This window comes from Syngnathus floridae, chromosome 7 (genome assembly GCF_059516105.1).
Source record: "Syngnathus floridae isolate MCC-2025c chromosome 7, RoL_Sflo_1.0, whole genome shotgun sequence".
Lineage (NCBI taxonomy): Eukaryota > Metazoa > Chordata > Actinopteri > Syngnathiformes > Syngnathidae > Syngnathus > Syngnathus floridae.
Genome location: NC_142419.1, coordinates 3803711 through 3830197, shown reverse-complemented (window position 1 = coordinate 3830197; position 26487 = coordinate 3803711). Strand labels below are relative to the sequence as shown.

The following is a 26487-nucleotide window of genomic DNA, read 5'->3' as shown; positions in this document are numbered from 1 at the left end:
GAGCAGGTATATAAAAGAGAGGGTAATAGTATATAAAATGAATGCAATGAATGTGTTGTGCACCAGGCACAATGCAACCACTTAAAAATACATCCCATAAAGTAAAAAAAAATAGTTTGTTGTTTCATTATCTCTCCAAAATTTTTGGATAAAATAGAAAACTTTTTCATTTTCCTGATTAAAAAAAATACATAAGCTGGCCAGTTAGTGAAAAATGAATCATCCTCTCTTTACCCTCCCTTTGATAAGTCACTGTAGGGGGAAAAAAAATCAATTTCCTGCAAGGCAATCCACGAGGTTTAGCGCTGTTGCCTGATTCCTCATTCGACATGAGATGTCCCCAGCATGGACTCGGTCAGTAGGCAGCAGAGTTATTTACTTATTTCTGGAGCGTCAATATTGACAGAGCGTCTGTTAATCTGTCACTGATGAGGCACACTTTCTCTCACTCTGTCAGTATTATATCAGATGAACAGCCTGTCGTTGATTATGGTCCAATTTGTGAACGTGACTCCATTTCATTCCGGAATTTGTCTGACATAAATCGCAATCAAATGTGTTATTTGGTCACCTCTGTGGCCTTATAAAGACAATGTGTAATTTAGGACAGTATTGAAAGCAAGGGAGAGCCTTGCTTTCAATACTGTCCTAAATTACACAGCAAAATGTTTGAATTCATGCTTGTTTAAGAATTTTTTTTCTTTTTATCCTTGCGTTCTTTTTTACTAGGGGCTTACGATTGGGTCAATCTATTTAAATTATTGTAGCGTAAGGGTGCATTAAGGTGTGGGAATCTCGCCATTTCATGGTTCATTTGAATTATGATTCGATTGTAGAAGCATATTGTTGCATCTTTTCAAATGATTTCCTTTTTCATTGTCTGACTAATGTTCTATTACTACTCTTGACTCTTAATTTTTGAATACAATTCCATGATTTAAATAAATTACAGATAAGTTTATCCTTTATCAAAACAAAATTGAAGTCCATACATTGTAGATTAATGTTGCATTTGTCAACAAATGTGTCCCAGCATTGTAAAAACCGAACAGTGGTGGTTCAGTTGTGTGCACTCCGATTATTTGGAAAAACTTGGAACAATGTGAAAAATCAATAATATGTCACTGTCTGCCGGTTCTAGTACACACAAATAAACTACCACTCGCCGACGTGTGTCATGTCACATCACTGCCCTCCTTCTCAGAGCAGAGGTCAGACCAAACCCAAAATAAATGTGCTAATTTCTAGTTTAACTATTTTTGATTTGTTTTGCATAAGATGATAGGGACGGAGGCCAGAGGAGCAGATACACCTCTGGCTGTGTGGCAAACACTACTCAGCTCGTCATTATTTATCAAGCAAAAACAAACACAGCTGCATACAAATTGCTGTGCGTAAAGTAAAAAATAAAACCTAAACACAGGCAGTTAGTAAAATGATAAATTATTAACATGAAATCAGTAAAAACGTTAAACATGCTTAGTCGAATACCAAAGAAAATAAATAGTTGTAAGACAAGAATCGAGTTCGTTAGTCTCAATCATTCAATCTTGTCAGGGATTTTATTCAAAGTCACAATTACTATGATGAGTGATCATTTTAAATTCTGATTTCAATTCAGGTGGCTTTTGTGGATGCAGTTGAGTCCCGTGCAGTTTTTTTTTTTTTTTTTGCAAACACGATAATGATATAACGACAAGCTAGATTTTTGTTCGGTGTAAAAAATGTTCTCTATCATCTTTTTCTGATGCTTAGGTTTCTACAGAAATACATTAAGTATCCGTTTTACTCTGATTAAAGCTGGTAATATTCCACCAGTATTACGTTTTCATCTTGTCAATACTTAGCTGCACCAATGCAATATGTGTCTTAAAACATTATGATACACTGACTTTTTAAGCTTAACTCAACGGTTCCTTCACATACTACATATATGAGGTTGGATTATTTATAATAGTTAAATTCAATCAGGAATTTGTTGAATCAACATTCAAGGTTTTAGAATCAGAAAATTTATTTTTCCTGTACTCCATGTTTAGAAAGGAAACTAGTCCTATTGTGAGTAGCAGGTTTGTCTTCTTGTGGTTTGGTCAAATCAGATTTGTGTTTGCTCAATATTTTAGGTTCGTACTCTCGCCAGGACCGATGAAGCCCGTGGCCTTCTCTGGCTGATGGAAGAAGAGGCACTTAATCCTGGCGGTTCAGAAGAGACCATGCTGGAGAGGCTCTTCAGCTACTATGGCTCAGCACAGGGAGAACGTAAAGGTGAAGTGTAACTGTCAATCGAAGCATATCATTCACTACAAATCATCATAAAAGGTCCATAAAATCAAAGCTATGCAGCCATACCACACTTGCCAAATTTTCTAATGTAGGTGGGGACTCACCATTTTCAGCACTCTTCCACGAGGCTCCCGACCAGCCATTTTTCCCCCTGATCTCTTGATTTCATAGTGAAGTAAACCGTTTACATTATGGGGAATATGACAAGACACAGCTCCTCCTTGGTGCACAGTTGTTAATTTGTCACAGCCACCCTCAGTGTTTCACTCCATTGTGACCTGCTCGTAACGGAGGCTCCTCTTCCCTGCTTGAGTGTTGTTAGGCAGTTGGGCTCCAACTCCGACTAACAGCTGATATTGGTCGACATCAACGGCAGTACTGTAAAAATGCCATTGCAATAAAAGGTTGGGGTGGGGGAGGAGACAATGTTATTTTATGCGTTAACTTTTTTTTTTTTATTGACCGATTAATCTCTATTATTTTTCCTGCCAAAAATCGGCATCACCCTCAAATAACCCATCCCGTTGGGCCCTGCAATTAACCTGGTAAGACCCAGATGAATATGTGAAACACTCAATGCAGTTCTCCACATTATCTATCTGGGACTGCTCTACTGTGATCTGCACGAGAAAGGAGGGACATACAGTACTTGGAGCTGATAACACGCTAACTAACTGTTTGTTTCGCCCAATAATGAAAATGAATGATAATATATACACCACTTCTGTACAAGCTAAAAATGAACAAAGCACACAGCCGCATAACCCACCCCTAAACACATCGTTGCTTTGTGATTGGTCTGCACTACAAGTGGTTCGGCTCGGGAGAAAATAAGCAGGCTCCAGACAAGATGGATTCTTGGGGTTTTGTGAATTCAAAAATATCATGAGATATCAGCTTGCAGGCAAGATTACCCTTCCATTGAATAATGAATATACATCCTTTGTATTTCAGAAGCCAATCTACTGCTACGAGGACAAAAGCCCAACCTCTTTTTGCTGGGCCACAGTCATGGAACGGACTGGGTGGAGTACAACACACAAGGGTGGCTTAGCCATGCCAAGCATAACCCTGCTTCCCAGAATGCAGCCACACTGCTGCAAGACTCTCAAAAGTAAGACCTACTGACCTCTTCATAGGGATCAGTCATATAGTGACGCTAATTTGTACCAACCAGCCACAACATTGAGAAAATAGGATTGTAGAGACTGTGCAGATTGTGTTTAATGTTATTTTAAAAAGCCAAGTGTGCCCTCTATTCAAACTACAACAATAACGCAACATAGTATTTTGTGTCACACCAAAGGAAAAACATCAGCGGGTTATTTATGGGCCGAGCGAGTGGGGCAACAGTGTTATCAGGCTCCATTGCTGGTCTGGAAGGAAGCTCACAACTAGCCCTGCGACGGGCCACTAGCATGAGGAAGACCTTCACTACAGGTGTCGCTGCTGTCAAAAAGAAGAGTTTGTGTATCCAGGTCAAACTTCAAGTGGTAAGTAAAAGTCTCCACTGTGGGTGTGTATTGGGGCTGCTAAGATTAGTCGACTAATCAGGACGACGTTGACTGTTAATTAATTGAAGTTGATGAGTCGTTTAATTTGGTGCTGTACTTTTCTCGGGGTGGCACGGCCGGGCACTGGTTAGCACGTCCACCTCACAGTTCAGTGACAGCCATACAACTCGATGTCCCCAAAATGAAAAAAACCCATGAGTCAAATTGCTCAAACAGTTTGAAAAAGACCAATAATAGTTGCTTGATAGTTGCGATATATTATCAGTTTAAGAACACGTTAGTTCTAGCTGTTCTCAGTTAATTTATGTCCCCTCTGTTTCAAAACGTAAAATGTTAAATCGTGCTTTGAGTGGGAAATCGGAAGGATCTGTTATTGTGGCAAAACCATTGAGGCAAACCAAAGTCAAAAAATGGAATAAGAGTCACAAGTTTGTAATCAGAGTCAAGGATATATGTAAAACTGTTTACAGATTTGTGTCATGAATGTTTCACAAGTGTGCGTTATCAGATTCACAAATGCACAGCCAGATTCACAAATCTGTAAAATAAATTTGCAAACGTGTTCACTGGGTCTATAAATGTTTTGCCTGCCGCTGGATTGGATGTGATCTTAAAAGTGACCCTTACGTCAGTAATGCCACGGAAGATACACAAATGTGTGATTTGCAAATACCGTACACGAGGGGACTTGCATGTCCGTCCATGTCCTAGCACCAGACGGACACAAGCGTAAAAAACATTGGCCACTGCTGACTGGGCTTTGACTAAGATTGAGAAAGGGAAAGTTTCATACCTAAGATTGCTGAAAAATCCGATTTGTTATTTGTAATATTATTGTTTTCGTTACGATTGTTGTTGTTGTTGTTATTATCATTGTTATTACTAGTGTCATATTATCACATCACATCACATTACAGTACCGCTTGAAATCATGTAGGAAGGCTTGAGAGACTCAGACTCACCCAAAAAAATAGAGTAATAGCGTTACATGAGTTTGTCTACTTGCACATTTTACTGACCGAAATTATATTGCACTATTGTACTATTAGTGTACTATTTCCAAAATAAAGACCAAAATAATAACTGACCAAAATTATATTGCACTATTGTACTATTGTGTACTATTTCCAAAATAAAGATAGCACTTACAGTACATGCATTATTTATATAGCACTTTCACAACTATAGCTGTAACAGGACATGTAAAATGGTGGAATCTAACCATATTGCGGAGAAGCAATAAGGAATTGAATAAAGTATTTATTTTAGGATGCCCTGATTGACATGGTGCGTCGCTCCAAAGTCCACTTTGTCCATTGTCTGCTGCCCAAAGTGGAGGCAGTTGGAGGAGGAAGCGAGCTGCGTGTTGCACATGGAGAGAGTGCAGATTCAGGGCTCATGACTGTAGATGTTGGTCTCCTAAGAGCTCAGCTACGAGGATCGAAACTGCTGGATGCATTGCGCATTTACAGACAAGGTATTTAAAACAAATAATCATAATTTAAATATACTGTTTGCATGGTGCAATGGTCTTATTTATTTATAGCATTAATGATGTTTATGTTATCCTAACAGTGTGTACTTTGGCCTTTTTCTTGATTATTTGTGAATGACAAAAATTGACTATTGAAATATGAAATTTGTAATCCAAGTTTAGATAATCAAATTTGACAATCATCTGCATTCATTGTACGATTGACGTTGTCGTTTGTGCTGGTTCTGTACATTTTAGCCATTTGTTAGATTCATCTTGTCAATATTTCACCCAGTTCTATTATTTTGTTCTTATCTCAATTTGACCAACCATTCTGTAAATTTAGTATTGTAATAGTGTACATGTTAAAAATCCCCATATCTTTTTCCCAGAATTTTCTCTGGTCATCTCGAGAAGCTTGAAGCTTGTTCTCAAGATGCAAAGGCCCTTCTATCTTGACACATTTTTGTCATTCTTTCTACTCGTCCAGGATACCCAGACCACATGGTATTCTCTGAGTTCCGAAGGCGTTTTGATGTCCTGGCACCACATTTGACCAAGAAGCATGGGCGTCACTACATTGTGTCAGATGAGAAGAGGGTGAGCTTGATATTTTTCAGGCTTTTTAAATCTGGAGTGAATACTAAACTACAAAGTATTGGCTATTATAGTAGCTAAGAGACTGAAGAGTGTCCTGGATTCAATTATTGAGGAAACGCAGTCCGGTTTCATGGCAAATAGACGTACTGTAATTAATAATGTTGGACTAGTTGTAGACTAGACTAGACTAGTTTAGACTTGTTGGTGATGTAATGTCATGCAAATGTGTCAGATGATTGTATTTTTTGGTTTCCAGGCAGTGGAGGAATTGCTAGAGTCCTTGGATTTGGAGAAAAGCAACTACCACATGGGACTAAGTCGGGTAAGTGTAGGTTTTTTATATGTATATAGTGTAGGTTTTTTTCATATATATATATACCGTAATTGCCGGACTATAAACCCTACTGGATTATAAAACGCACCCGCTAAAATTCAGGGATATTTCAGTTTTTTTCTTACATAAGCTGCAACGGACTATAAGCCGCACATGCACACAAGTTTTTTACAAAGAAAGACAGTACATAGAAAGCCTTTTTAACGTTTTAATAACACACTTGAACATGTCTTTCTAAACATTGCCTGTGACGCAGCAGTAGTACCGCAGCAACGCGGAAGTGAGCACGCGAGTTATTGGCAAAGAAAGACTGGACACAGAAAGTTTTTTTAAAGCTTTAATAACATACCTTAACATTTCTTTCCAAACACTGCCTGTGACGCGGCAGTAATGCCGCAGCAACACGGAAGTAACACAGCAAAGTTACTGAGACGCGGCAGTAACACAGCAGTAACACCGTCGCACAGCACTAACAGGGCTGGTTAAAAAAACATACCAGTAAAAGTAAAAAAAGAGCCGTCTTCATCTTCCTCCTGTGCACTGAAACCATCGAAGTCTTCCTCCTTAGTGTCCGATTGGAATAGCGTTTATGTTTTGAATATGTTCAAGATAAAGATATAAAAGCATGTGAAGTGATCAACTATACTAAAAATAACATGGGAAGTGGTCAACTATACTTGTAAGTAAGTGATGTCTTAATGATAAAGTAAAAATTTGTGAAAAAAAACTTATATGTCGCTCCTGAGTATAAATCGCCCCCCCACCCAAACTATGAAAAAAACCGCGACTTATAGTCCGGAAATTACGGTACTATATATATATATATATATATATATATATATATATATATATATATATATATATATATATATATATATATATATATATATATATATATATATATATATATATATATCCGGCAATATATATATATATATATCCGGCAATATATATTCAAAGTCAAAGTCAGCTTTATTGTCAATTTCTCCACATGCCAAAGACACACAAAGAAACCGAAATTTCGTTCCCCCCTATCCCACGGTGACAAGACATGGCTCACAACAGACAAACAAGTAAACAAGTATAACAAAAGCGTGCTGAATAAATAATGAATAAATAACACAACAATAAATAAATAAATAATAGGAGCAAAAAATAAATAAATAAATATATATATATATATATATATATATATATAGTACCGTAATTATATATATATATATATATATACACACACACACACACACACACACACACACACACACACACACACACACATACACACACACACACACAATATATAGTATATGACTTTTATACATTTTTTTTTTACAGCTATCAGTTACGTCCACTCAATTCATGCTTTCCATGACTTGCGCGAGATGAACTCTGACTTTTTTATTTAACTAATTGGGGAGAGGGTTCATTCATCAAAGTCCATTGTCCAGTTGATTGAAGTACGATTTCTATGGTCTACAAACACCCATAACAGTACATTATTGTGAATACATGTAAAAAATCTTGAAACTGTTAAAGTTGATCCAAAATTGGTTGATTGGAAGTGAGGTGGATTCCTTTTTCCACCTCCGTTGCGATTGCATGATTCCCCCCAAAATAAATAAATAAATAAACAAGCAATTGTATACTGTAACGCGCATGTTTGAAAGATGCGTGCAATACTGCATGACAGAACTCATGCCATTGAAGAACAATCATAGATATGAATAGGGGGCTACGACATGCTCTTTTGAGCTTTGTGCCTACGGTAATGGTGAGATAATGCCTTAGGGCTTTGTTTTTTATGTTTCTTCATTTTAAGTTGTATTACATCAATAAGTTTTGTGTTGTTGTCAAGTTTCAGTGACATTGGCTTACTTAACAGCAACAATTTGCTGTTACTCTCCTTGCTTTCTTGGAAGTAGTAGACAAATACATTTAAATGATAGGAAATCTTGAAAATTGCTTGAGTGGTGACCAAAATCTCAAAATCAATTTCATAATATGGAAGAGAAATACATTTAAAAAATGAGAAATCTTGAGAATTGTGTTCCAGTTAGTATCGTAATATAATGATAACTTTTCTGCTCTCCTCGCTCAGGTTTTCTTCAGAGCTGGGACTCTGTCAAGGCTTGAGGAGCAGCGGGTTGTTCAGACCAGAAGAAATATCTCTCTGTTTCAGGGTGCATGCAGAGGATATTTGGCCAGACAAGCTTTCAAAAAGAGGAAGGTGAGAAGGCTACTTTATACTCAGGCGGTCGCTGCCCACCTGGGAGTCACTGCGGCAAGATTTACTGCAGTTTCACTCCAAGTCGAAGGGTATCGCTACGGCGGATATTGGCCAGGACACCACAGGGTGCATTTTATGGCCAATTCCAGTCACTGTTTTAACTTTGTCGAACACAATATAAACAACAGCTACAACGATGGAGAATGTGCCTGCTAGAACAAAGGACAGGGGTTATGTGCCTGTTGTAGGCTTCTTTGACCACATTCTCACATAACATATATGCCACTGCCAAGCTTCGCAGCAGCAGCAAAGCAGTGCTCCTCAGTGGTGACTCTCAAATCCGTCAGTTATTTCGATGTCATACAAAATATTATCCGGCAGGCATCCTAAAGCAGAGCGGGTGTTCTCTTTGGGGCAAGCGGCTTTCAATTTTTGCCTGTGTGACAGTGTGAGAGAAAGGCTTATGGCAAACATTTAAACCTCATTATTTTGCTAATTTACACATCTACTTAATTTATGGACACTCACATTCGGTCTGAACTAGTGTATTAAGGATTAAACTTGCGAGTTTCAAGTTTTCGCAAAATGGGCATCCGCAGTTTTAGTTTCCGCAAAATGGGCATGCATGAGTAATGGAGGGACTATTCGATATCTGAGACAGGATGGCCACCTCTGAGTAATAGTAAAATGAAGACAAAACTACATCGTACCACTCAAAGGAAATAGATTTATGTGAAATAAATAATGCGAGTTACTTGTGTAAGCTAAGACTGCTGAGAAGGTTAAGAGTACATAAGTAATATATATATATACACATATATATACACATATATATATTTAATTTATTATTATTAAAAACAATCGGTAAATATCGGCATTTGGCTGACTATTTTGGCTGATGTTTGGGCCATAATTGGCTGATTTAATCAGCTAGATAATTACCAAAAGGCAACCAAAAAACGTGTGCACTTGTTCATGTTTTTCGATTCAGTCTTGTATTGTTCTTGTCTTCCGATGAAAACAATTCTGTATGCTTTCTGTCTGGTAGATCCAGGATTTAGCAATCCGTTGTATCCAGAAGAACATAAAGAAGAATCGTGGGGTTAAAGATTGGCCATGGTGGAAGCTTTTCACTAACGTCAGACCTCTGATTGAGGTGCAACTCACTGAGGAACAGATCCGTGGCAAGGATGTAAGCATAAAACGTACACGATCATGTGGTTTCCTCTCTTTTGGGATTTCATTTTGCAAAGACATAAATAACCAATTGATAATAAAGTTCTCAAAGTTATAAAGTATTTAAATTTTAAATGAGTGACTATTGAATCATTGAATTATCGACTACACAGATTAATTTTCTATCATACATCTTATGCCGCATTCTAGGAAGAGATCCTTCAGCTGAAACAGAAACTGGAGAAAGTCGAGAAAGAAAGGAATGAACTGAGACTCAACAATGACCGTCTTGAGAGCAGGGTAAATTGCAAAAACACAAAAACAAACAAGTCTGAATTACAATTGTTTTGAACAAACAAGAAGTGTCTGACAGTGAAGCATACCAAGGTAACAAACTTAAAAAAATGTTTTGCAATGTTTTTTTAGGGGTGTACTAAAAAAAATCCATATCATTGTGGGTCTTTTTTTTGCAATAGACGTATTGATACGGAGGCGTCAGAATCAATATTGCACATTAGTTTAAAAGTTTCCCGGTGCGTCTCTGATAGCTGCTCCTTGTAGTGCAATGCACACACCTTTCTACCAGGCTTGCTGCTGATGGTAAATTGGGCCACTGCTAACAGTAAAATATGGAAAAAAAATGCCATCCATTATAACAAAAAATAAGTTTGTCACTGACACACTAATTAGATTAATTACGCTGCAAATTAACACACTAAAAATTAACATAACTAATCATGAATGTCAAGTAAGTGTGCAAATTTTTCAAATTCAGTCCATTGAGCTATGCGTAGGGTGAGGCAACTTATCACTTCCTTGTTGAGCTGCATTACTCTTGTCTTCCCAGAGTCTCTCGTTTAAATTTGCACCACTTACCTCAAGTGTGCACTCTCTTCCTGTCAGCCCATAGTTGATGGCAATGCCTGGCCACAAATATGTGTGTAATAATTAAACATTGTTTCACATCATGGTAGTAAGAGGAAGGCATCATTCACCAGAGTGCAGTTTGAAACTAATATGAGCCAAGAAACACCTGGCATTTGAACAGGGGTTATAGCCACTGGAGCTACAACATACAAAACTAGAAAATGCAATTTCTGGAGAAATTGCGTGTGAAGGCGAAGAAATTGAATAACTTCTGGGGGAATGCTGCAGAATGATGTTGGGATGAATTGAATTACTTGAGAAATGTAGAAATGAGAAGTGTAAAATGAAATTTAGGAGAATACGGGGTGAATTTCAAAATTGTAAATGTGGAATTTTTGGTAAGTGGGAAGTTGTGAAATAAGTAGGCAAAAGATGAACAGTTGAAAGTTGGAACGGGTTGAATCCGTTGAAAAATGTAGGAATTAGAGTTGAAAAACAATATTTTGGAGAATTTGGCGTGAATTTCAAAATTGAAAATTGGGAATTTTTGGTAGGTTGAAAGTTGTGGAATAGGTAGGCAAAAGATGAACAGTTGAAAGTTGGAACGGGTTTAATCGGTTGAAAAATTTAGACGTCAGAGCAAAGGTTAAATCCCCATAGAGCAGGGGTGTCCAAGTCCAGTCCTCGAGGGCCGCATTCCTCCATGTTTTCCAAGTTTCCCTCGTTAAACACACCTGATTCAATGATCAGGCTCCTGCACAGGTGTGTTTAACGAGGGAAACTTGGAAAACATGGAGGAATGCGGCCCTCGAGGACTGGACTTGGACACCCCTGCCATAGAGAATGAAAGGGAATTTAAAAAAAAAAAATTGCGCCAAAAATTTGGAAGGAAACGAAAACTACGGGTTCAAGAGGTTCATTTGGAGTTCAAAAGTTGAACCGGGTTGAATCAGACAAAAATTGTAGAAGTTAGAGCAAATGTTGAATCCCCACAGAGAATGAATGGGAATTTAAAAAAAAAATGCGGCAAAATTATTTGAAAATTGTAACAAAACGAAAACTACGGGTTCAAGAGGTTCACTTTGGAGTTCAAAAGTTGAAACGGGTTGAATCGGACAAAAATTGTAGAAGTTAGAGCAAATGTTCAATCGCCATTGAGAATGAATGGGAAATTTAAAAAAAAATTACGGCAAAAATTTTTGAAATTTGGAAGGAAACGAAAACTACGGGTTCAAGAGGTTCATTTGGAGTTCAAAAGTTGAAACGGGTTGAATCGGACAAAAATTGTACAAGTTAGAGCAAATGTTCAATACCCATAGAGAATGAATGGGAAATTTAAAAAAAAATTGTGCCAAAAATTTTTGAAATTGGGAAGGAAACGAAAACTACAGGTTCAAGAGCTTCACTTTGGAGTTCAAAAGTTGAAACGGGTTGAATCGGACAAAAATTGTAGAAGTTAGAGCAAATGTTGTATCCCCATAGAGAATGAATGAGAGTTTTCAAAAAAAATTGCGCCAAAATTTTTTGAAAATTGTAACGAAACGAAAACTACGGGTTCAAGAGGTTCACTTTGGAGTTCAAAAGTTGAAACGGGTTGAATCGGACAAAAATTGTAGAAGTTAGAGCAAATGTTCAATCCCCATAGAGAATGAATGGGAAATTGAAAAGAAAATTGCACCAACATTTTTTGAAATTTGGAAGGAAACGAAAACTACGGGTTCAAGAGATTCATTTGGAGTTCAAAAGTTGAAACAGGTTGAATCGGACAAAAATTGTTCAAGTTAGAGCAAATGTTGAATCCCCATAGAGAATGAATGGGAATTTAAAAAAAAAAAATTGCGCCAAAATTTTTTGAAATTTGGAAGGAAACAAAAACTACAGGTTCAAGAGGTTCATTTGGAATTCAAAAGTTGAACCGGGTTGAATCGGACAAACATTGTAGAAGTTAGAGCAAATGTTGTATCCCCATAGAGAATGAATGGGAATTTTCAAAAAAAATTGCGCCAAAATTTTTTGAAAATTGTAACGAAACGAAAACTACGGGTTCAAGAGGTTCACTTTGGAGTTCAAAAGTTGAAACGGGTTGAATCGGACAAAAATTGTAGAAGTTAGAGCAAATGTTCAATCCCCATAGAGAATGAATGGGAAATTGAAAAAAAAATTGCGCCAACATTTTTTGAAATTTGGAAGGAAACGAAAACTACGGGTTCAAGAGATTCATTTGGAGTTCAAAAGTTGAAACAGGTTGAATCGTACAAAAATTGTTCAAGTTAGAGCAAATGTTGAATCCCCATAGAGAATGAATGGGAATTTAAAAAAAAAAAAATTGCGCCAAATTTTTTTGAAATTTGGAAGGAAACAAAAACTACAGGTTCAAGAGGTTCATTTGGAGTTCAAAAGTTGAACCGGGTTGAATCGGACAAAAATTGTAGAAGTTAGAGCAAATGTTGAATCCCCATAGAGGATGAATAGGAATTTTAAAAAAAAAAAATTTGCACCAAAAATTTTTGAAATTTGGAACGAAACGAAATCTACGGGTTCAAGAGGTTCACTTTGGAGTTCAAAAGTTGAAATGGGTTGAATCGGACAAAAATTGTAGGAGTTTGAGCAAATGTTCAATACCCATAGAGAATGAATGAGAATTTAATTTTTTTAGGTCACTTCCGGTTCATTTGGGGCACTTCCAGTTTAATTTAGGTCACTTCCGGTTTAGCTTAGGTCACTTCCTGTTTATTTGTGGTCACTTCCGGTTTAAAAAATTCACTTCCGGTTTGATTTGAGGCACTTCCGGTTTCATTTAGGTCAATCCCGGTTTATTTGGGGCATTTCGGTTAAATTTAGGTCACTTCCGGTTAAATTTAGGTCACTTCCGGTTTAACTGAGATTAGCTCAGGGGTGGGCAAACTTTTTGACTGGTGGGTTAGGGTTCTGAATTTGGTTCTAAATTTTGATCGGGGGCCGAACCAGGAGCAGATGGATGTAGTGTTTGTGTGAAGTAATAGAAATGACATGTAAAGGTCATTACATAAAAGGTTTGTGCTTTTAGGAGGTAGTAAAGCATGGATAGTCAAAAAAAGCTTTTTGAAAACAAATGCATTTATTAACAGCATTCAAAAAAATATTTCACCAAAAAACTACTATCAGTGATTCTCATTAAATACGACACTGTTATTATGAATAATAGTTTCCATTACTTCAGCGCCTGCAGGTCAGATTTATGAAATATGTTTATCTAATGAGGCGAAATCACATCAAACGGCAAACATTCTGACCAAATACATCATCTTGAAGAATCAGTGAAAGAATACTGGAGTGAAATTTGTTGTGGTAATTCTTAGGATAGAGCCGAGGTGTCCGTCCGTTAACCTAGAGGTGTGACGGGCTTTGTTGACGTTCATGTGGCGGAACGTCTGCTCACACACGTAGGTCGAGCCAAATTGTCCTCTCTTTTTTTTTTTTTAAACACTCGGCACTCAGTGTCCACCTTTCTTTTCCTCGGGCCACTCATTTTAGTGGAAGGATTCCAGGGGAAGGTTGTGGGTGGCATTAACGTAAAACTGTATCTGAAAGCTCAGCGCGCGAATTACGAGAATGCTGACATCACAGCCCACACTCGAAATTCGGCACTGATGGAAATAGAGCGCGGAGTGCGCCGGGCCCGTACTACTTAGTACGTACACGCACTTGTGAGTGTGCACCGAGCTTTCTGACACGTCTTCTGGGAGTAAATGCGCGGGCGGGCGCTTCCCCATCTATTGGGGAAACATACTAATTGCAGGAAAAATGACCCAAAAAAAAGTTCAATAATACAATTTATTTAGGTTTGGCGGGCCGAATTAAATGGCCCTGTGGGCCGGATGTGGCCCGCGGGCCGTAGTTTGCCCATGTCTGGGTTAGCAGGTTTATTTTGGGTCACTTCCGGTTTATAAAGATCACTTCCGGTTTATTTGGGTCACTTCCGTTTTGATATGGGGCACTTCCGGTTTACCTGAGGTCACCTCTGGTTCATTTGGGGTCACTTCCGGTTTGATTTGGGGCACTTCTGGTTCATTCTGAGTTCATTTGAGGGGCACTTCAGGGTCAATCCAAGATGGCCGCCACACTGGAAGTGGGGCTGAAGGGGTGAATTGTGTAAGCAATGGGGGTGAAAGTGGGTGAATATGGTTAGCATAAGGTGAACCACGTGAATAAAGTTGGAATGGGTTGAATGGGTTGAATGGGTTGAAAAATGTAGAAATTAAAAGGGAAAAACTAAATTTTGAAAAATTTGTTGTGAATTTCAAAATTGAAAATTTTGAATTTTTGGTAAGTGGGAAGGTGTGGAATAGATAGGCAAAAGACGAACAATTGAAAGTTGGAACGAGTTGAATCGGTTGAAAAATGTAGAAATGAGAAGTGAAAAAGGAAATTTTGTGAAATTTCTCGCAAATTTTAAACATGAAAACGTGAATTTTTTTAATTTGGCAAGTTTGGGAATGTCCCCAATGTGATTTGAATATGCTGAATGATGTGAATTTCAAACTGGAACGACGTAAATGTGAAATGTTGAATGTGCTATTAAGAATGAATGGGAAAAAAATTGCCGGAAATTTGTGAATTTTGTGAAAACGGAAAATTTTTGGAATGAAAAGAATGTAAGCAACGGTGTCATGAATATTTAGAATAAGTTAAAAGTGTTAAGCTAGTTAAGCGTCAAAAAAGTGAGCGGAATTTGTAAAATAATAAAACAGGAATAACAATAGTGTGAAGGCCTTCACACATTAATAAAGCACAATAACATATGTGTGAAGGCCTTCACCTTCACACAATAAAGTAGAATATTATATGTGTGAAGGCCTTCTCCGGAAAACCTCAAGTGTGTGTGTGTGTGTGTGTGTTGATATGATCAGATTACTGAGCTGTCATCGGAGTTGACTGATGAACGGAATACAGGGGAGTCGGCCTCCCAGCTACTGGAAACTGAAACATCCGAGAGACTCCGTCTTGAGAAGGACATGAAGGACGTGCAGGTAGATGCACATATGCACATGCACGCACGCACACACACACACACGCGCGCATGCACGCACATGTTGGTTTTTTGTTACGTTCACTTGTTAAGATTTTGTTACTTTCTCTTGTTGAGCTTGTGCTCAGAGCAATCTTTTGCTTTCACGTATCCATTAGGCCCAGTTTGACGACACAAAGAAGCAAATGGAATTCATGGAGATGGAAGTGATGGAGGCTCGTCTAATCAGGGCCTCTGAACTCAATGGAGTGTTGGATGATGATGAATCAGGTAAGACTTTTTCCTAGACAAGCGCCAACAGCAAGAGTACCGTATTTTTCAGACTAAAAGTCGCTCCGAAATATAGGTCGCATTAAAGTTAAAGTCCCAATGATCGTCACACACACATCTGGGTGTGGTGAAATTTGTCCTCTTCATTTAACCCATCCCCGTGTTATTTTGAGCCATCCCCTGTGGGAGAAGGGAGCAGTGAGCAGCAGCGGTGCCTCGCTCGGGAATCATTTGGTGATCTAACCCCCAAATTCCAACCCTTAATGCTGAGTGCCAAGCATGGAGGCAATGGGTCCCATTTTTATAGTCTTTGGTATGACCCGGCCGGGGTTTGAACCCACAACCTTCCAGTCTCAGGGCGGACACTCTACCACTAGGCCACTGAGCTGGTCTTAGCCATAAAATGCACAATAATGTGAAAAAAACCCATATATAAGTCGCTCAGGAGTATAAGTCGCATTTTGGGGGAAATGTATTCTACAAAATCCAACACCAAGAACAGACATGAACGAGCAACAACAACCTAAACGATAGGTATGCTAACGTGACATAAACAGAAACAAAGAGCTGAGAACGGGCCTGATGTAACATTCAGAGTTATTCAAATACCTATTACATAAATAACACGTTTATAAAACCATTTGTGTCACTCCAATTCATTAAATCCATCGATCGCCCTTTATGTCAACAATGGGTGCGCGCCGCTGACGGCGCTTGCACTTCAAAATATTCCACAGGCCCATATAACGATATATAAATTATATATCATATAACTATTATATAAGCAATAATATTATCAAACCATCTGTGTCACTCAAAATCATTAAATCAATCGATCAAATTCCTCGTCCTTTGTCAACGACGCGCGTGCGCCCTGACGTCAGCCTCGTCGTTATTCCACAGAACTAGTGCCATTGTACCATTAACAAAGTACAAGGACCCAAGCACCGGCGTCGACTTCCAGGTGTGTGGTGGTGTGGACTTCCATCCCTGGAGGTGGCACTTCCAGCCATGGAGGTGGAAGAGAGCTCCATAGAATAGGATCGGGCGTGCGTAAAAGCCATGTCCGAGCCCCATCCACCGTCTCCGGACAGCCACCCGGCCGAGCAGCGGCCCCCGACTTCCATCCACGGAGGTGAAAGAGAGCTCCGTAGAGTCGGACCGGGCGTGCGTTAAAGCCATGTCCGAGCCCCATCCACCGTCCCCGAGCAGCCACCCGGCCGAGCACCAGCCCCTGGCTTCCATCCACGGAGGTGAAAGAGAGCTCCGTAGAGTAGGTCCGGGTGTGCGTAAAAGCCATAATGGTTTTTCAAACCTTCTGTGTCACTCCAAATCATTAAATCCTTCAAACGCTTCATCCTGCGTGTCACTTACAAACAAAGCCGCTAATGATGCCGGTAGTACGTGGGGCCCTTCGTCATCTTCGTCATCCCGTGATCAAATCTTTGTCCTTTATGTAAGCAACCGCCGCGCCGCGCTGCTGACGTCACTTGAAATTCAAATTACAGTAATCTCTTGCTACATCGCGGTTCGTTTATCGCGGTTTCACTTTTTTTTTTTTTTTTTTGAAAATTTATGAAAAAACACATATAAGTCGCTCCTCAGTATAAGTCGCCCCCCCACCCAAACTATGAAAAAAAACGCGACTTGTAGTCCGAAAAATACGGGAACTAATCAGTTCAAACTCCGACTCGTGTTTGTATCGAACTGACGCTAGTTTGCATTGTATGGGCATGTATTTGCCAAATACTCTATGCTAATCAACAAACATTGGCTAAAGTTTCTTTGTTTAATAATTTTTGGACATGAGTATGATTTATATTTTTTAAAATAAAATACCCTAAAATAGCTACAAAAAAAGAAAACATAAACCTGAATGGTACTTTTCAGTAAAACCTTGAATTATAATTAATCAAACCTTTCAAGATTCTTTGCTCTGATGCAATTTGCTTGTCTAGCTTTCAAAACATGCTTTTAAATTGTCACTTTAATTAGGATAACAGGACTGAGAAAAATACTGTCTGGAATCATTCCATGTCAAGCCACCCAAAATCCAAGAATTTCCCCAATGACACCTCTTTTGATTTTTATTCAATTGGGGCCTCAAATTCAAACGGTGTTTAAATTTTGGCCCTTCTAAGTTTGGGTGTCACGCCGACTTTTCGGATCTGGGATCTTCAAAGTTAAAAAAGTCAAAGTGTGCGTTATTGTCAATTTCTTCACATGCCAAGACATACAAAGAGATCGAAATTACGTTTCCGACTATCCCACGGTGACAAGACATAGTACACAATATACATACAAGTAAACAACACAAACAATAAAAACAAGAAGGCACAAACAATGAATAAATAAATAAGAGCGATCAATAAATAATAAATAAACAAATAACATAACAAATAAGAGGAGCAACAATGGAGCAAGTGTGCATACAGCAGACAGTCAGAATATAGCGCAAAAGTACAGGACGTTACGCAGGAGGGGGGAGAGAGTTCAGGATCCTAACAGCCTGGAGTATGAAGCTGTTCGTGAGTCTGGTGGTGCGGGAGCGCAGGCTCCTGTACCTCTTCCCAGATGGCAGACGATCAAACAAAGAGTGAGCGTGGTGACTCACATCACACACAATCGTGGTCGCCTTGCGGGTGAGATGGGAGGTGTAAATGTCCTTCGGGGAGGGGAGTGAAGCGCCAATAATCTTACCAGCTGTGGTCACTATGCGCTGCAGGGCCTTCATGTTGTATTCAGTGCAGCTACCACCCCACACAGCGATACAACAGGAGAGGACGCTCTCAATGGTGCCACGGTAGAATGAGGTCATGATGGCCGGAGGAGCACATGCTCGCCTGAGTTTCCGGAGGAAGTACAGGCGGCGCTAAGCTTTCTTTGCCAGTGATGCAGTGTTGGTGGTCCAGGAGAGGTCCTCACTGATGTGCACCCCCAGGAATCTGGTGCTGCTCACTCTCTCCACCACAGCACCATCGTGGCAGGTGTTGGGTGCGACCCTTCCAGAAGTCAACAACAATCTCTCTTGTTGGCCTCTTGAGGGTATGGGTGTATAGCAAGTCATTTGGAATGGTGGTTTTCCTTGCCAAGCAATGCAAAGTGTCCACCTTCAAAATTACAGTCATCCCTTGCCACATAGCGCTTCACCTTATGCGACCTCAGTGCATCGCGTGTTTTTATGAAAACAAATATTGTGGATATATTTGGTGCATTGCGGCTTTGCAGCAGAATCTGCAATATCTCTGATTTGCGCTTTTTGTCATGAAGGAGGCAGGACAACCAAATGCAACACGTGTTTGATGAAAGGAAAAAATAGACAAGAAGGGCTGGAATGCCGGCAGAGCAGGATGATGAGGCAAGCTGACGAGCCGGTCAGTGAGCGTGCGTTGTGCGTCATCAAACCAGACAGGCATACTAGCAAGCTCGTGGTCGGGGACAGACAGAATGTTAAGCCAAACAGAGTCCAGAGCAGATCATAAAAATAGGCTTTTGCTAAATAGTGAATCAGGAAATAGGCATTGCGCTATACAGCGGATCAGGCTAATGGGAATCAGGTGGCAGGCATACCTGTATCGAGGCAGACAAACAACCGCAGATTGACGGGCTTGCGGGGTTTAAATACATGCCCTAATTAGTCGGTAACCAAGGCACAGGTGACAGCCATCAGCATTGATTAACGCGCACAGCTTCACCTTGGATATGCGCACCCCTCGGACCAGTGCGAGAGCGCGTCAGCCGGCCAGCATGGCAAGAGCAGAACGGAGCCGTGAAACGTTTACGGTAGTTTTTTGTTACCGTATTTTCACGACCGTAAGGCGCTTCGGGTTAAAAGGCGCAGACCAAATTACGGGGTCTATTTTGTATTTAATCCCCAATCCCCACATAGGGCGCACCGCATTATAGGGCACATGCATGCCATGATTTACGTTAAACAAAAAAAAAAAACGTCATGGGAGCAAGAAAGTGAGTTTGGTTGTTCTTTATTCTCCTGTTTAACCATGTACTCTACTGTACTGTATTGTTGAGCAATATCAATACGCAAATCTGTCCAAGTCCTCATCTTCCGTATTCAATTAAACAGTTGGGCAAGTTCGCCATCTGACATGCCAATTTCCCTCATCATTGTCTCGTTGTTGTCACGTTTCCGCTTTCCAGGAAGCTTGAATTGTGGCTCATAAGCATGTCTCTTTGTCTATGCCATTTTAGAGAGTCCTAATGCTGTTTTCTTTGCACAAATGATTATATTTATTTATCAATGGTGACGGAGATACGTACTCTACGTGTTACGTGAAGTCCTCTGATTGGTTTACCGCCCCGATCTACTAAAATGTAATATCCTCTGATTGGTTCATCGGGTTTACATATTATGCCTGTTTATTACGTCTCTGTGTGGCAGAAGCCACACAAAACAACTTTACAGACTTGCACAAACGTTAGTATTTATTTATCAATGGCAACAGAGGTACGCACTTTGCACGGACCAATGGTGGTGGAGGTACGTATTCCTCTACGTGTCACGTCCAGTCCTCTGATTGGTCTACCGCCCCGAACTACGTAAAACTTAGTGTCCTCTGATTGGTTCATCGGGTGCCTGTATATTACGTCTCTGTGTAGCAGAAGCCACACAAAACAACTTTATAGATTTGCATAAACGGTAGTATTTAGTTATTAATGGCGGCGGAGGTACGTACTTTACTCAAACGATAGTATTTATTTACCAATGGCGGCGGAGATACATACTCCTCTATGTGTTACTACATCCAGTCGTCTGATTGGTTTACCGCCCCGATCGACGTAAAACGTAATGTCCTCTGATTGGTTAATCGGGTGCCTGTATATTATGTCTCTATGTGGCGAAAGCCACACAAAACAACTTCACAGATTTGCACAAACGATAGTATTTATTTACCAATGGCGGCAAAGGTACGTACTCCTCTACGTGTTACGTCTAGTCCTCTGATTGTTTTTTTTTTTGTCCCGAACATAGGTCCTCTGATTGGTTCATTGGGTCTTCATATTATGCCTGTATATTACGGAAGCCACACAAAACAACTTTACAGATTTTTTAATTTGGTCCATACAAAAGGTGCACTTTTGAGAAAATTAAAGGCTTTTATGTGCGCCTTATGGTCGTGAAAATACGGTACTTTGAGTTTTAGTGAAGCCCTAAAATGTTTTTGTGAGTTTAACTTTAAAATGTTTCAAACGTGTTTAAAAATTACAATAAAGTGTTTAAAAATAAAATTATTAAAGTCTTGTGCGGATATCGTAAAAATATTGACTACACATTGCAGATTTTCGCCTATCTTGGGGGGGTCTTGGAACAAGCGCGGCGCGCTTGTCCTCAGTGAAGCATGTCCCGCGTTATGAGTGCTTATTGCCGGCCGCTGTCCCGATTCTTTCTGCATGGCGGTGCATTTTTCCTGCGTGCACGGCTGTGTCACGTCACCGCTATCGCCCTGCTGGCTGGCTGATGCAGCCTCCGCGCTACACCTTGGGGGCGTATGTCGCCAGTGCAGAACTGCTAGTGCTAATCGATGCTGATCGCCACCATCTGACCGCGTGAGCTTGCTGACAGGCTCATCAGTCGTCTCGTGTACCTGCTCTGCTAGCATTCCAGCCTCCCTTTTACCCTTTTCACATTCCCTAAATAAACAGTCCGTGTTGCACATGGTTGTCCTGCCTCGTTCGTGAGAGGCTGGCTGCCAAACTTCCCACGCTTGTCCGCAGTGACGCACATTGCTCAGAGGCATGCCCCGGCGTTTAAATACACACTGATAACACCGTTAGACTTAGACTTAGACTTAGACTCAACTTTATTAATCCCTTGGGATTACTCCTTCAGGGAAATTCTGTGTCCAGTAGCAGTAAAATACAAAATATACAAAAAAAATATAAGAGATAAAAATATACGGAAATATGCAGAAATATATACAGTGCAAAAATTAGCAAATGAAATGTAAAAAAGGCAAAAAGATAAATTAGGTAAGAAAATTGAGGGAGGTAAAAACACTACACAGTAGTTGCCATGTATTATTGCCATTTATTATTATTGGACAGTGTGAAAAAAATAATTGCACAAATGATGACAAATGTAGTAAATAGGATGGAATGGGAAATATTGCACATTGTATATTGATGTGAATGTGTACAGTTATTACAAGTATCTCCATGTCCCTGTTCATGTCCATGTCACCTCCTCCCCCCCAGTGAGGAGTTGAACAGCTTGATGGCTTGGGGGACAAAGGAGTTCTTCAGTCTGTTTGTTCTACATTTGGGGAGGAGCAGTCTCCCACTGATCCGGCTCCTCTGATTAGTGATGACAGTGTGCAGAGGGTGACTGACATTGTCTATAATGTCCAACAGTTTTTTCAGTGTCCTTGCCTCTGCCACTGTCTCCAGTGAGTCCAGCTTCTTGCCGATCACAGAGCCGGCTCGCCTGACCAGTTTGTCCAGTCTGGAGGTGTCCTTCTTGGATGTGCTGCTGCCCCAGCACACCACGGTGTAAAACAGGACACTGGCAACCACAGACTGGTTGAACATCTCCAAGAGTTTGTTGCACATGTTAAAAGAACGTAGTCTCCTCAGGAAGTACATCCTGCTCTGTGTCTTCCTGTGAAGGTGGTTGGTGTGAGTTGACCAGTCCAGTTTTTTATCCAGACACACCCCAAGGTACTTGTAGGAGTCCACAGCCTCCACCTCAGCCCCCTCCAACAGTACGGGCCTAGGCTTGGGTCTGTTCCTCCCAAAGTCTATGACCAGCTCCTTGGTCTTGGAGATGTTGAGCTACAGTTGGTTGGCACGGCACCAGGTGGCGAAATCCCCCACCAGGCTCCTATACTCCTCCTCTCTGTTGTCCCTGATACACCCGACAATGGCTGTATCATCCGCGTACTTCTGTATGTGACACAGCTCAGAGTTGTAACAGAAGTCTGAGGTGTACAGGGTGAAGAGTACAGGGGCCAGCACTGTGCCCTGTGGGGCTCCAGTGCTGCTGACCACAGTGTCAGAGATGGTGTCTTTTAGTCTGACGTACTGTGGCCTGTCTGTGAGGTAGCTGGAGATCCAGGTCACCATGTATGGGTCCACTCCCATCCTGCCCAGTTTGTCTCTGAGCAGGGGGGGCTGGATGGTGTTGAACGCACTGGAGAAGTCTAGGAACAGAATCCTCGCTGTGGCGCTTCCGTTATCCAGGTGGGAGTGAACTCGGTGCAGTAGGTGGAGGATGGCGTCCTCCACTCCAACATCTGGCTGATATGCAAACTGCAGGCAGTCCTGAGCATGTCGCACTTGAGGTCTGAGGAGACTGAGGAAGAGCCGCTCCAATGTCTTCATCAGGTGTGAAGTGAGTGCCACCGGCCGAAAGTCATTCAGTTCACTGGGCCGGGTCTTTTTAGGAACCGGCGTGATGCAGGATGTCTTCCATAGTGTAGGCACTATCCCCAGCTGCAGGCCGAGGTTGAAGATCCGTTGAAGTGGTTCCCCCAGTTCAGCAGCGCAGGTTTTCAGTAGTCTGGGACACACCTTGTCCGGGCCTGGTGCTTTCCTGGGTCGAAGTTTCCTCAGCTGTCCTCTGACCTGGTCTGCTGTGATGTAAGGCAGAGCTTGTGTTGGCGTGGGGGGGCTGGAGGAGGAGAGTGGTGGTGCTGTGGTATCTGGGGTGGAGGGGCAGGAGGAGGAGGGTGGGGGTGCTGTGGTGTTTCGGGGGTGGTGTGCTGTGGTATCTGGGGTGGGGGGGCAGGAGGAGGAGGGTGGGGGTGCTGTGTTGTTTCGGGAGTGGTGTGTTGTGGAGGGAAGGAGAGATGGCTGCAGTAGAGGTGGGGGGGTCATGGGCCGATCAAACCTATTGAAGAAGTTGTTCAGCTCGTTCGCCCTCTCCATTGTCCCTTCAACGACCCTGGTCTTGGTGTTGTGGCCCGTGATAGTCCTCACACCTTCCCAGACGGCCCTCATGTTGTTTTCCTTCAGCTTCTGCTCCACCTTTGTCCTATAGGTGTCTTTGGCTTCCCTCACACAGTGTTTCACCTCCTGCTGTGCTGCCTTCATGGCCTCCCTGTCTCTGCTCCTGAAGGCGGCTTTCTTCCTGTTCGGGACGGCTTTGACCTCCCGTGTTACCCAAGGCTTGTTATTCGGGTAGTAGCGGACTGTCTTAACAGGAGAGACCACATCCATGCAGAAGTTCAGGTAGTCCGTCAGGCAGTGTGTCAACCCCTCCATGTCCTCACGGTGTGGATCGATCAGCACATCCCAGTCTGTGGTGTTAAAACAGTCTCTCAGGACACTTTCCATCTCCGGGGTCCACTTCCTGATGGTGCGGGTTGCAACGGGCTGTTTTTTGACCAGGGGGGTGTACTCTGGTTGTAGGTGGATCAGGTTGTGGTCTGACTTCCCCAGTGGGGGGAGCGGTGTGGCCTTGTACGCATCCCTCACATTGACATACATGAGGTCTATTGTCCTGTTGTTTCTTGTGGGGCAGTCAACAGCCTGATGGAAAACGGGCAGAGTAGAGTCCAAGGTTGCATGATTAAAGTCTCCAGAGATTATTACAAAAGCATTGGGGTGCTGAGTCGTTAGCCTGGCTGTGACAGTGTGTATCGTCTCACAGGCAGTGGCTGCGTCCGCGCTCGGAGGGATGTAAACACAAATGGTAATCACGTGACTGAACTCCCTCGGCAGGTAGTATGGCCGCAAGCTAACAGCTAGCAGCTCAAGGTCCCGGCAGCACAACACAGTCTTTATAGAAACATGTCCCGGGTTACACCAGCGATGGTTCACATACACGACCAGACCCCCACCTTTACGTTTTCCACTAGCTTTGGCGTCTCTGTCGGCTCTCACCATAGTGAATCCCTGCAGGTCCACGTTAGCATCCGGTACGAGGTGGTTTAGCCATGTCTCCGTAAAGATGAGCAAGCTGCTTTCCCTGTAGGTCCGCTGGTTGTTCAGTGCCGTCAGCTCGTCGATCTTGTTGGACAGGGAGTTCACATTCCCCATGATTACGGAAGGAATCGATGGTTTATATCTCCTCCGGTTCTCCGATCGCCTAGCTTTCAGCTTAGCACCGGCTTTGCAGCCCCGGTACTTCCTCCTCAGCTCCACCGGGATGTCGTGTCGTAGTCCGGCTTGCCCCATTATTCTCTCCTCCTTCAAGTATGTGAGCAAACCGGCTCCGCATTGCATGATGATGATAAAAAGAAGTGTCCACTAACTCCGAAAAGCAGTGAATAAATAAAGAAAGCAAGAGCTTAAAAGTCAAGAGCTGACCAGTTAAAAGAACAAAGAAAAATAGACAAAATAAATAATCCGAAAGGTCAAAAAAAGTCGAAAAATAGTCAAAAACTAGAGAGCTACTGGAAAAGCTGCCGTCTCCTACAGCGCCGGAAGTAATAAGTTCTCCCATTATAAACCCGCAAAGGAGTGCATTCGCGAAAAGTGAAGCATGAAGGGGCAAGGGATCACTATATCCGTGTATTCTGGCTCCGTCTATCAGATTCTGTGCTTAAAAATAGCATACATGTAATATTTTTAGAGCAATTAACCTTGTAAAAGTGCATTTTTTAAAATGATGCAATACATTTTGTTTACATTTTGGGGGCCTATATCTTGGAAATGTTTTGGGTTGCTGGGGTTTCAACTGATTTTAACATGTTATTAGTGAACTCTGTTATGTACTGTATTTAGAGTTTCAAGGCACTCAGGCCTTTGGTGGGTGTACAGAAGGGCTCCAAATCAGGTTATGGAACAAATTTACCTTTAAGGACCCCCTGCTCTACATTAGTTGGCAATGTGGGAAGATGATGATGATGATGATGAGAATGAGCTTTTTACCCCATCAACAGACACATTTCATCAGCATTTTGAGCCAATAAAAACTGATTATCCAACTCCTTCACTATGAGCCAAGTGTGTCACTAGTAGGGGCGGGGGCATGGGGGTCTTGGCCCCCTGAAGATGAACCAATGTAGATATTTGAAAACAATACATATAATACTGTGTGAAGGTTTAAAGTCACCAATAGATTCAGTGTTATTTAAATCAGATTTTTTTAATACAGTACACAAACACTCTGGTCCAAAATTTTATGTGCGACTCCTGGATCCCAAAAGTGGGCGTGGAACCCCAAAGTGGGTGTGTCAAATCAACCCAATATTTGACGGGCCATCATTCGAAAACCGTTTGGATTATTTCCTTTGACATAGGGCCCAGACATAATTCAGTGTCAATTTGTTTTGCGATTGATACATAATGTATATTAATAGAAAATCCCTTTGAAATAATGTTCGATATAAAAAAACAAAAACAAAAACGCAAACCCTGAAACTGGTATAGGTGCCAGGCCGACTTGGGTGGTCTGATCAGCTTGGGGGCCTGCACGTCTTTTTGACGGTGAACGGTAATTGGTTGAGACCTGCAACCTGGCAACTGTGATGACATGGAATGACCCTTTGGGTTATGAACCCTGTTTAAAAAAAAAAAAAAACTGTCCGAGATGCACCTACACATTTTTTTTTTAGTCACTCAATTTATGTTCAGTATTATTCGGATTTGCAAGTGAGACAGCAATGTAATATTGATTTTAAAACTTTACCAAAAACAAATCACACCAGTTCGGTGAAATGGTCTAGTTATCATTTCCTAAACCCCTGAATCCTAATCCTGACAAGCAGTGTGCAGAATGCACACTCAGAAATGTTGTCTTTGGTTCCTTTTTAAAATTACAATTAGGACCAA

At 41.3% G+C, this 26487-nt stretch overlaps 2 protein-coding genes across 12 annotated transcripts in view; one reads left to right on the top strand and one right to left on the bottom strand.

Moving 5' to 3' along the window:
• The window catches only part of myo18ab (myosin XVIIIA b), a 166797-nt gene that overhangs the window by 78977 nt on the left and 61333 nt on the right, over positions 1-26487 (top strand). For all 11 annotated transcript variants that reach the window (XM_088380160.1, XM_088380164.1, XM_088380159.1 and 8 more), the window contains 11 exons: positions 2124-2265; positions 3238-3397; positions 3590-3776; positions 5067-5274; positions 5762-5871; positions 6128-6193; positions 8304-8432; positions 9481-9624; positions 9819-9908; positions 15365-15484; positions 15642-15753. In XM_088380160.1, the coding sequence (XP_088236286.1) occupies positions 2124-2265; positions 3238-3397; positions 3590-3776; positions 5067-5274; positions 5762-5871; positions 6128-6193; positions 8304-8432; positions 9481-9624; positions 9819-9908; positions 15365-15484; positions 15642-15753 (1468 nt within the window). The remainder of the gene's footprint in view (positions 1-2123; positions 2266-3237; positions 3398-3589; positions 3777-5066; positions 5275-5761; positions 5872-6127; positions 6194-8303; positions 8433-9480; positions 9625-9818; positions 9909-15364; positions 15485-15641; positions 15754-26487) is intronic.
• Positions 21568-25187, bottom strand: LOC148394810 (uncharacterized). The gene has a single exon (XM_088380165.1). It carries the CDS (start codon positions 24934-24936, stop codon positions 22543-22545), a length of 2394 nt encoding a protein of 797 aa, XP_088236291.1. The 5' UTR covers positions 24937-25187; the 3' UTR covers positions 21568-22542.

What these genes read in the sequence shown, in the direction of transcription:
- LOC148394810 (XM_088380165.1), bottom strand. Translation starts at nt 24,936, where the DNA reads ATGCAATGCGGAGCCGGTTTGCTCACATACTTGAAGGAGGAGAGAATA.